At 39.9% G+C, this 12153-nt stretch overlaps 1 protein-coding gene across 1 annotated transcript; it reads left to right on the plus strand.

Annotated features, from left to right (window-relative positions):
• The first annotated feature begins 3162 nt into the window (after positions 1-3162).
• Positions 3163-11331, plus strand: LOC108901330 (solute carrier family 22 member 5). Its single transcript, XM_018702797.2, has 11 exons — positions 3163-3752; positions 4778-4960; positions 6289-6392; positions 6641-6801; positions 7168-7333; positions 7546-7672; positions 7744-7844; positions 8329-8543; positions 9341-9523; positions 9927-10062; positions 10310-11331. The coding sequence occupies exons 1-11, from the start codon at positions 3543-3545 to the stop codon at positions 10410-10412; spliced, it is 1689 nt and encodes a 562-aa protein (XP_018558313.1). The 5' UTR covers positions 3163-3542; the 3' UTR covers positions 10413-11331.
• Positions 11332-12153: the final 822 nt, after the last annotated feature.

The raw sequence follows: 12153 nt of genomic DNA on the forward strand, positions 1-12153 counted from the left end.
GACCTAGAATGGTTCTTGTGTTTCTTCAACAAGTCTTTGGGACCTTGGAAACTCTGATGTAACCTCAACAAGTCTCTTGTGACCTCAGTAATTTAGATGGATCATTAAACAAGTCACATGTGACGTGACATTAACAATTCTCTTGTAACATCAACACTTGTGTAACCATAAGTCTCATGACAACCCAAAAACTCTGATGTGACCTTTAAGACTCACAACCTCAACAGGTGTCTTGTAGCTTTAATCAAGCTGCTTTCACACACCTGCACTGCAAACCTGCACTTTAACCAGCAGAGCTGTAGGTGTGAACGCAAATGTCTGAATCAGTTGGACCGGACATTAATCTGACCTTATCCTGCCAGCTCCCTGGTATAAGATCGGTGTAAAGGCCAACTGAGCAGGTCATCGTCCAGAGAAATAACAGCGAGCCAGTGGGTGTGTTGATGACATTTAGTCTCCTGCACACACCTCTACCCAGGTGCCCTCCTCCCAGCTTCTTATGAAGACACAGATGTATCTTTTACTTTTATGTGACCCACGCTACTGGTCACACGTTTAAGCTCACCTCTGTTTTTTCATTTGTTGAAATGTATACAGTGTAATGTCTCAGCGCTTTTGAAATGTAAGCATGAGTCATGGAATCTTAAATCCTAAATTTTTGACTCAGCAGCCAAACACACTCGTGTTGTTCTTTCTACTGTGGAGGTTACGTTGTTTGGAGAGTAGAGTTGTGCTGTAGCTTGCTTCACCTTCGGCTTCTGTCCAGTTCAACCCAAACTACCTAGTTTTAAGTGGGACCTTAAGTATTCTCACATGACCCCAAAGGTTTTCATGTAATTTCATGTCCACTAGAGGGCACTTAGCCCCCATGAAGGCCCACAGTTGACTCATGACCAAGACTGAAAACTCATGTGGACAGTGCGGTGGGCCACTGTGAGGAGGAGCTGCAGGAACTGAAACAGCTGCTGCCGAAAATCCAGTCGACTGCAGAGATTACAGCCTCTGACCTTTTCCTCCTCAAAACTTTTATGACAAAAACAGTTACTTTTTCATGAAACCAGAGCAACACGTTGACAACATGTTGCGCACACACACATGACCTTGGACAGCTTACACAGGGAGCCTTGATGGGAAACTGCTCGCCCTTGTACCCCCCACCCTTCTTCTAGTAATTCAGAATTTGCGGACTGTGTTTCTTTTCTGCTCATAACACAGCCCAATATACTGGCAGACATGTTCACTGAACATTTTACTCACACTGTTGAATACGTGTACAAGTCATTTTATAGTCTGCGATACGAGTCAATCACAGACAACAACAGAGAGACAGTTACAAACAAAACTAAGAAGAATAAGTGCATATGTAAAAAGAGAAAAATATGATAAACAAGAGCCAGTAAAAAGAAGAGTTTTATTAGAAAATAGAATAAATTATAATGCATAGACTGTTTCAGTATGGATATAATGTCCCTATAATATTCTGGACACAGTCATGAGCTTGTGATCATCACATTATTTAAGTTTGTTCTTCTTCTTCTTGTTACTGTTTACCACCAAGAATCATATTGCTTGCAGCCTCAAGATCATCTGAAGAGGAAGAAAAACACTGAGTCAGTCTTACCTGAACAAACTGGTGCTGCTGAGGTCATTGGACAGACAGAGCTGGACTAGACTGGACTGGAAGCTTTGAACAGGTTTGATCATTTACTGCGTGCTCAGCATCTCCTGCTCCGTGGCAATCAATGATCAGGCCAGTTAAAAGGTGACGAGGCATCTTCAGCCTTCGACCACATGGGGAGATGTTAACATGTAAACCACAGATTACAGTGAGAAGTCAATTTAAAGTGAGAAATAAGGGAATGTGATAATGAGAAGGACCAAATGTCAGCAATAACCTGATTATACAGTGTAGCTTTAGTTCCCCGTGTGTTTCCAGCAGGGATGTGGCAGAAATGTGGGTCACGTTTGACCTTCAGTCCAAACATTTATCACAGATTACCTCAGATTAGAGCATGATTTGTCCTGTGCATACTCCCTAAGTGTTGTTCTCTTACTGCTGCTGTTTGTCATGCTGTTGTTGTTTGTCCACTGTTGTGCGATTGCCACATTTTATGCCTGTTGTGTTAGTAATGGGTGAGCTGAAACCTTTTTAGATAAGTGCTGCTGCCCTTTAACTTCTCATAATCTTTTTTTAACCCCTGTCCATTTCCTCAAGAGGCTTTTCCTTTTGCCGGGCTGTTATTGTAGATAAGAATTTGTCTTGCCTGGTCAAAAAAAAGGTTGAATGAAATAAATAAAATTAAACCTCTAAAATCCACTGTTTATCAGCATAATGGTGTGAAACTTGGTGACAGGTGAAGTCCCCTCCATGTGACCTTTATGACAGAAGCACAGAATAATCATCTTAAAGACATAAGCATGAACAACTGTCACCAAATTTGCAAATGTTAGGAAGAAATGTACAGTAAATTGGGATATACAGAGGCCTCAGCGCATGATGAGCATTTTCATTTTGTCCACAGAAGATAAAAAAAATGTAATCTTTTGCAGCTCTGAACTGAAGCAAACGATTAATAACAGGTCTGATTGGTCCTCCTTACAGCCAGACATTCAAAACTGAATGAAACGCGAATAAATATCTTTAAAAGCCCACATGAGAAATGTATGTGGCCTTATGAAAGTACTTCATATGGGACATTGTTGTGATTTCTTACTTTTCACACAAACACATGTTCGAGTATTGAAATTATGTTTCATATGTGAGAAATCCAAACAGACACGTGTCATTTTCAGATGTTTCAAGTTTAAATCACATGTGATAAATATCATATATAGACATATGTGGAGTTTGGATATTTCACATGTAAGAAAAAAAAATCACATCAAAAAACAAATTTCACATGCACTTTTTTTTAGTTATGTATATTTTATGCAACATCAATAGTAATGAAGAATATGGGGGTAGAGCTTTGGGTTACTCCCTGAGCTCGCCAGTTCATTTTTCTTCATTTAGTGCCGGTGATCATCACTTTTTAAAAAGTGACACAGTGTTTCTTCCCACTCTGCTCTCTCTCTCTTTCTCATGAGGAGTTTCACAGACTTCTGGAAAGGGGAGGAGGAGGTGGAGGAAAGGAGGAGTTCTTTTGTCTGGATAAAAGAGGTGTGAAGTCACAGACAGATGCTGCAGAGAGAAGCTGCAACAGGAGCATTAAAATAATTTGTTTTCAAAGCCATAATATTAATTCTTAACCTCCAGTGGTGTGAAAACTGTATTTATAGTTACTGTTACTGCAGTATTTGAAGTATTTGTACTTACCATTGTAATACTGCTTACAGATTACTAGTTTTTACATCTATCATCATAAGAGTACCACTGCACAGTAGTAATATTTCTAAACATAGTACTAAAAGTATTTGTATTTGTAGATAGATAGATATTCTTTGTGCATGTATAGTCACCCTAATTGTCAAAGCTGCTTCAGTGCATTGACTGTGGGTGTAAAGTAAAAAATAGACTCGAGTGTAAAGTAAAGTCCAGTAAAATGCAGGACTACGAGGAGACGGTGTCGTTCTTGGGGACCTGGGGCCCGTTCCAGAGGAGAGTCTTCTTCCTGCTCTGTCTTACCTCCATTCCATGTGGATACAACATCTTGTCCGTCATCTTCCTGCTGGCCAGCCCCCCCCACCACTGCCACATCCCTGCTCACAGCAACCTGAGCCAGGACTGGATCCAGGCCAGCATCCCAGTACAGGTCAGAACCAGTCAGAGCTGGAATCAGGCTTGTTCAGACTGAATGAGTCTGACAGTGATTAATAAAGTGAAAAAAAAAAAAAGATTTTTATTTCATCATCCGTCTTTAATCAATTGATTAATTTTTTAAAAATGTTTTTCCCCATAAGGCTTTAAATTGACTTTTTAAAAATTCAGAACAGCTCACTGTCCATTACAATTGTTAAAAACTGGCACATTTTTTTATTTCTTATTTACATTTACATTATTTAAAAAACTGTTTGTTAATGTGTCAGTTGAGTGAGCCATTCAAATTAACCACTGAAAAAATATATTATTATTCTGGTGGCACACTCTCCATGTCTTAAATGAATTATAGTATAAGTATAATCATATCTACTTGAGAAACTAAACATGTGTTTTTAAGACCAAAGCACAACTGTATCCACACCTTTTACTCAAGTAAAGGTAAACATATAGCAACGTAAATGTGCTTGAGTAGAATTCATGCATTCAAACTCTTACTCAAGAAGACTGCAGAGGTATTATCGGTTAAACATGCAAGTATTAAAAGTGAAAATACTCATTATGGAGTTGCTGTCAGTTTTATGCAGTTGTTATTTTGTTATCAGTATGATGCATAAACGTATGTTATCACATATTTGGTAAAACTATGGGTATCTCATAAAAGTAAGTGGAGTAAAAAGTACAATATTTAACTGACTAACTGAAATATAAATGTAGTGCAGCATTCTATGGATATTAGTGTAATAGTGTAAAACAGCAGAAACAAAGTCCCTCAGAACTGTACTGAAGCAGGGTACTTAAAGTATACTGTGAGATACTGAGTTAAAGATAAAGTTAAGTTATTTGTTATATGCAGTCAGCTAATAATTTACTGTATAGCTGGAGAGCCAGGCTACGATCCTTGTGCAAGTTAAAACTGGTCTAGTTTAGGCCAATGTGGTCTGCTCTGGTGCTCTCTACCTCCCCAGACTGTTGCTGCTGTACAGGTTGAAAATAATGATAATGCTGTTTCCTGTTCAGCAGGTGGCTGGGCAGCCGGAGAGGAGCAGCTGTAGCCGGTATGAGCTGGACATGCTGCAGAACCTGTCTACTTCTGTGCCGGGATTAAGTCCAGAGGTCCTTATCTCCAGCCTGAAGCAGGAGGGCTGTAAAGATGGATGGACCTACAGTACTGAGTACTACCAATCCACTGTAGTCACTGAGGTACTGAACTACTGCTGCTACTAGTGTTACTACTACTAATACTGCCATCTACTACGAGTACTAATACTATTATTTGTACTTGTTTTCACTATTTTCCTGTTACTATTAGTGACATGGGCTGCTCCCGCCTACTGTATGTTACAGTTTAGACTTCAACATGCCTGGTCAGAACAGCCTATGTCTGTAAAACCACTGTTAGGTCGTGACCTTTCTCAGTGGTCACCAATCATTGACATACTTCAGATGACTGCAGGAAGTTAAGATAAGAAACTGGAAATGACTGGATTGGTGTGTCCTGCACATGGTATCTGTTTGACGTAATGCCAGAACTTCTGCTGCAACAGCTCAGCTACTGTTCTTAACTTAGTCTAAAATAGATTTTGAATTATATTTTGTTTCAGAGAAGAGAATTATGAAAGTGTGTCTTCTGCATGTCCCATTTCTGTGTGATACTAAAGGTCCCAATAATTCACACAGCAATTGAGTGATAGCACCTTTCATAAGCCAATAATAACATGTTTAGATTAAAAAGACACAACAAATGACGGAGCAGAGGCAGTGAAAGTATCACCACAGTCAAATCCTCCACAACACAGTGATTTACATCCTTGTACTCCCTATTCCTTTGAGGCAACTAAGTAACGTTCATCTCAGCTTGGTGCCTTTTGTGAAACAAACTTTATCATGGAAGGACAAACAAGCCTCTAGCAAAGGGAGGTAACAAGTAGAGGCTGACGTCACAGCCCCAAGTTCAGTCTGGTAACTGGAGGCCTGGGCTCTGAAGAGCCGGATGCTCAAGGTCCAGTTTTGAAGGAGATGGGCACAAGAGAACAGGGCTCAGAGTCCAGGGCTCAGTCCAGCTATGGCTGGACTAGGACATCAGAAGACTGTTTCTAAACTGGATGTAAGACCTTGGAGGACCTGACTCTATGATTATGAAAACTGAAGTACTGCATTCTGAGAAGCTGGAGAACCAAGCTCAAAGGGGTTGGACTCTAATGGACAGGGCTCAGAGGATATGGATGTTGGTGGTCCAGACTCAGAGGAGGAACCAATATGGGCTCAAGCGGGAAACAGGAGATCAGGGGCAGGAGACTGAGATAGGACAGAGGCTCGGGACAAGGTGACTCAGGTTAATCACCAGTACATGAACAGAAAAATCAAGCTCAGATGGATCAGGTCAAAGGACTCTGTGTCTGGAGGTACCTGACTGTTTTTCCACAGTTTTTAGATTACATTTTTCATGCCTGTTTTGTGTTTATTGTATTCCCGGTTTCATTTCTGTGTTTGCTTCATATTCCATTGTTTCTGTCTGCTGTGTCTTCCAGTTTAACCTGGTGTGCAGTGACCAGTGGAAACAGCCTCTTACTTCTCTCATCTACTTCCTGGGAGGATTGTGTGGATGCTTCATCTCTGGACAGCTCTCTGACAGGTACTTTCCAGTTTCATCTCAAACTGTGTCCAATAGCCAATCTTCTAGCTGCTGCAGAGTTACCCTGGACATTCAAAAATCTTATGCTTTCACGGTCTGCTGTTGATTTAGGATGAATGGCAGTGTCACACTGGCTTCCAGCAATGTCCTCCTCCTTCAGTGTCTCTCTTTCTCAGCATTAACACCTGAACACAGGACTGTTAAGTTGCTGTTGTTGCTGACACTGATCTGTTGTATTTGTACTTCAGATTTGGCAGGAAGCCTATTCTGTTCAGTGCCATCATCCTACTTAGTGTCTTCAGCACCGCTGTGGCTTTTGCTCCATCCTGGCCTGTCTTCACCGTGCTCTTCTTCATGCTGGGCCTGGGTCAGATCTCCTGCTACATAGTTGTGTTTGTACTGGGTAAGGGTGATTTTCAGTTTCAGGACACTGTGACCTCTGACCTTTACCCTTTATTGTTGTTGCTTTGTTGTTGACAGTGGAGTCACATTGGAGGCAGAAGATGATCATGTCCACACCAATGATGACACATCAGAAATTCAATCTTATTCAATCTGTTTGGACCTTGGATACACAAAGTCTCTTCATTTCCAACCCCAAAATGAGTCTTTAAAACAAAAGACGTTTTTGATTTGTATTGGAAAAAAGAGAACTTTTGCTGACAGATGGTTGTCAGCTTTTCACTAACATGGAGACAGAAACAGAAATAAAAAACGGTCCACTGGGCAGAGACTTTACTTCTTTTAAACATGGTGTTTCCTCCACAGGTTCCAGAGCTCCTGATTGGTTCGACCAGAGTTCTCTTCTCCAGCCTGTGTTTGCCTTTTGTCTATGTGATTGCTATGATGCTGCTGCCGGGCACTGCCTACCTAGTCACAAATTGGAGACACCTGTCACTGATCATGGCTGTGCCTGGTGTGGCCTGTATCCCCTTCTGGTGGTAAGAAGACCTCAGCACACTACTAAGATATAAATGCATCTTATTTTCTACATCATTAATTCATTCAGTTTGTAACTGACATTTTTTTTTGGCTAGGTCTTGACAAATTTTCTAAGTACTGTATGTATTTACTACATGTTTTCCACCAAAAAATATTCTACTAATGAATGACAGATTATACATTTTGTGTTTTGTGTTTGTCTGTCTATCAGGCTGATTCCAGAGTCTCCTCGCTGGTTGGTGTCTCGTGGCCGTTTGCAGGAAGCAGAACTCCTGCTGAGGTCAGCAGCTCTGGAGAACCGAGTGGAACCTCCACATGTCATCTTCCTGTCATCCAACGTAAGAACCTCTAACCTCAGTCTTGTTCCACCCTCAGAGGCCATTCTACTGTAGTTTCTGTCTCTCCTCAGGTTGAAAAGGCAACAAGCCAGAAGGTTGAGTCCCTGAGCTTCCTGGACTTGCTGAGGACCACAAACATTCGACTTATCACGCTCATGCTGTGGCTCATCTGGTGAGTTAAAGCACTGGAATTCAGGAACTTCTCCCCTTATTTCCTCAGCAATACTCTCAAAAGCGAGATGGACTGGTTTGTGAATTGAGAGCAAGATACAGTATCTCAACAACTAGTTGTCCCATTCCATAAATCTACTGTGGATGATTCCTAATGATTTTAGTACCCCTCTACCATTCCTCTAGCACCACCATCTCATACAAGTAATATTATAATCTAATGTTTGGATTGTCCCAACATTTTCTAATCACATTCCTGTGCTCCAGAGGATAAACCCTTTACATTTTCATGACCCCCTTGACCTTTCCTCTAAAATCTCCCTAAAGACAAATGTTTTAGTTTCCACCACTGGTCAAGTTTTTAAGTGAAGCAAACTCATTACTCTGTTGTTTGTTCTGTCCATTACTTTGATATTGTCGCTGTTACCAGCACTGCAGCCTCTAGCTAACAGAGACATTTTGTCTTGTTTTCCTGTTGTTTGCAGGTTTTCCTCGAGCATAAGCTACTTTGGATTGTCATTCAACATGTCTAGCCTCTATGGAAACCCCTTCCTAAACTACTTCCTGGTGTCGGCTGTTGAGGTCCCAGCATACGCCGTCAGCTGGCTGGCGGCGCGAAGTCTTCCTCGTCGCCTGTCATTTATTAGCTTTACCCTGCTGGGGGCACTTGCGCTTCTCCTCATTCAAGTCACTCTGCACAGTGAGTAAGACAAGTATGAGGTAGCTGTCTCCTCCACTTCTTAATTTTTTTTCTCCTGTGTATGAATATAAAGATTAATCTTGTTTTAAATTTTTTTTTTACTCTTATATCATACATGACAATAATAGCATTACAATAATAACAGCTGTAAATTAACCAATAAATTTCATTTTGAAACATTGGACCCTTGGGAGATGAAAATACTACTTTCATCACCTGTAAGTTAGCTACTGCTGGGCAATTGGCTAACTCTAAACCCATGAGTCTCCAGGTGACTATTTAATGTTTCCAGATGACGCTTGGAACAAGAACCCTGGTTCCCTATGGAATTCCTTGAAACAAAACAGTTTGTTTACATTGAATGTTTCTTATCCAAAATGCATCACATATCCTTCACATCTAAGAAATGTGTTTAATACATCTCCTTCCTCATATGACATTTACAAAGACAGGTTTTAAGTTTTTTTAAACCCAGCATGGTTTGCAGTCACGTTTCCTTCATATTCCTTGCCTTTGTTATCTTGGTGTGTTACTATCACTTGTAGATCAGTGGAATAGTGTGAAACAATCGACTGGACTGTAAATCATGTCAACCAGACCAATAAAACTGGTCATAGAAAGAGAGATTTTCCCAACTCACAAAATAATGTATTTAGCTAATGAATTTCAGTTTTGGCAATAACACGTTGTTTAATACCATTCTTTGCATAGTTACTCGTATGTTGTGATTGGGCGATTGCAGTCTTTTGCTTCTCTTGTTTCCCTCATCACTGGCTTACAGTCCTCCTCCCCTGCAGGTCAACCAGCTCTCACCCTGGCCCTGGTGCTGCTGGGTAAATTTGGCATTCTGGCTGGCACCGGAGTGTTGTATATGTACACTGGAGAGCTGTCTCCCACAGTCATCAGGAACACGGCAATGTCTTCCTGTGCCATGTTCTCCAGAGTGGGGTCCTCTATATCTCCATACCTGCTGCAGCTGGGTGAGACCTTGTAGAAATAACAACTTTATGGAATAACAGCACATTTGATTTGTTCATACAATGTTTATACTTGAAAATTTTGTACTATATATATATATTTTTGTTCTTTTTTGATCTGCAGAGAATTTGAATATTTACTGTAGTAGCAGTAGTAGTTGTAGTAGTAGCCATAGTAGTAGTAGTTTTAGCAGTAGTGGTAGTGGCATCAGGAATGTCATATTTTGTTATACATCAGGGTTTACAGCTTTGAGGCTGCATTCAGGTCAGACTTCAGTTTTATTCAGGGTTAGTTTCAGTTTTACATGCTGAGATTCAGAGATTTCTGTCTCTGACAGATATCTCAAAATCTAGACAAATAAAATCAAAATGAACTCACTCTGAGCTGATCTGCTTTTGTCTTCAGCTGCGTTCGATCAGTTACTGCCATGGATCCTTGTGGGTTCTCTGTCACTGCTCAGTGTCCTCCTCTGTGTCTTCCTGCCGGAGACCTTCAGGCAGCCACTTCCCGACACCATCCAACAGATGGCGCTCACACAGAAGTAAGTCTACGCACTTATATTACAATGTTAACTGCAGGACTGATTTTTGAATGGATACAACAATGCAAAGAAAATAGACCAATTTGAATCACATATCCATTACAAAAAAATATCAAAGAAAAATAAAACAAGATGCTAGCAATGTAACACACACACACACACACACACACACACACACCAAGCAAAAACACTTGAGAGTAAGATGAAAAAACACTGAATGATGCATCTCTCCTCATCTGACTCACAGGTTCAGGTGGCCATGGGCCTCCATGACTCCTCCAAAGGATGATGGGAAGTTAGCTAAAGACATGAACACTGCACCTGAGATCATCTGCACAACTCGCCTATAAGACTCCTGACACACCAACAAATTAAAACAAACAAACAAACAAACAAAACTACACTAAAACTGCTGCAAACACCAAAACTGTATATATTTTATACTGAGATTTTATTCTGTGATGGCAGGCTGGCTGTGTAGTTTTCTGTGTCCACCAGGTGGTGACTTGTGAACATTAGGGAGATGACCTACAGTGCCTTTAGTGATGCATTCACTGACACCTAATGAAATGTAACAATAGTTTGTTATATGTCCATTCAGTGAGGGAGGGCTATGCAAAGCTTCACTGAAAATAAAGAGTCAGAATGACTGAATGGATTTCTCCCATTTAAGTCAATGGAAAGAGTGAAGTCAGAAGAACATTTAAAAAGGGTTTAATCACGGATTTAAAACCGCAAGTGAGTTCACTTGACTTTTAATTCAATTATAATAACACTTTTTTAATTTAGTGCCGAGTCATAACATACATTATTTCAAGGCACTTTACAGAGTAAGTTAAGTATTATAGAGAGAAATCTATTCCAGCAGCACTTGGCGACAGTAGAGAGGAAAAACTTTCTTTTAACAGGAAGAAACCTCTGACAGAACTGGACTCAGGGTGGGTGGCCATCTGCCTCAACTGGTTGGACAGTAGACCAGTAAACATGACCAATCTCTCTCAGCATGAATATGAAGGTGCAAATAAATATAAATCATAACCACAAATTTAAGGTGAGCATTAAAGTTAATGCAAATCCTGTAAATTCTACACCTGCAGCAGCAGGTGTAACAGTGGTATCAGCAGTAGTAATGCTACATTACAAGATTCCGAATTGGTAGTATAAACTTGAATTTTTTGTTGTGTTTATACAGAATGTATTGTTTGTTCAGACAAGACAAGTATAAGGTTATGTATATATTAAATATTATGTAATAAATCAAGATTATGTCATTGAAAACGTCCGTTTTCATCATTTAACAGTGCAAACTAGGCACTGAAATGTCATCTCTTTAAATAATAATAATTCTGTCATAGTTATTTATCATCTATATTATTGAATACGAATACGTCTGCTTTTGTTATTTGTTATGGTGACATGCTGTTTTAATACGTTATTTTATTTATTTATTTATTTTTACATTTATTTTAACATAATTCTAATATATGAATGTAGGTTTTCCAATTTCTGAGGTAACTGGAATGCCCCAGTGGTCTGAACTGGATAAGGCGTGGCCTGTCTAGCAGTGGCTCCGCCCCGGATACACGGCTCGAGTTTATAAAGCTACACGAGAGAAACAGGCAATTAGCCCTTCAAAATAAAGCCAAAGAAAGAAATTTTATGTGTGTGTGTGTGTGTGTGTGTGTGTGTGTGTGTGTGTGTGTGTGTACATACATATACATTTTAGAAATATGAGTTGCTTTTGTTGACAACTTAATAAAAAAAAAAAAAAACTCAAATGTTCCTAAAGACATTTGGGGAAAACAAGAGTTAGTGACTATCTTTTAATAAAACCAATGTATTTTTCTGCAGTCTTAAAACTCGACCAGAGTTTCTCATCTGATATCATTGGGGCTGTTATATAATAATTATTATACGAACTCATGGCTTCTTCCTGTAGAGGGCCCGACTTAGCATCTAGTTTTTGAAAGTTAATACAGTTTTTGCAAAATAGAGTGACCACAAACTAATCATATAAACTAGTACACGCACGATGCACATTAAATCAAACAGCTCATCAACTGATCTACTGGTCAATCCATTACCTCAGCT

This window comes from Lates calcarifer, linkage group LG1, assembly GCF_001640805.2.
Source record: "Lates calcarifer isolate ASB-BC8 linkage group LG1, TLL_Latcal_v3, whole genome shotgun sequence".
NCBI lineage: Eukaryota > Metazoa > Chordata > Actinopteri > Centropomidae > Lates > Lates calcarifer.

Bases quoted from the DNA above. Each gene is read 5' to 3' on its own strand.
- LOC108901330 (XM_018702797.2), top strand. From the start codon at position 3,543: ATGCAGGACTACGAGGAGACGGTGTCGTTCTTGGGGACCTGGGGCCCG. The intron at 4,961-6,288 runs GTACTGAACTAC...TGTGTCTTCCAG, and splicing joins AATCCACTGTAGTCACTGAG to TTTAACCTGGTGTGCAGTGA. The intron at 7,845-8,328 runs GTGAGTTAAAGC...TGTTGTTTGCAG, and splicing joins CTCATGCTGTGGCTCATCTG to GTTTTCCTCGAGCATAAGCT.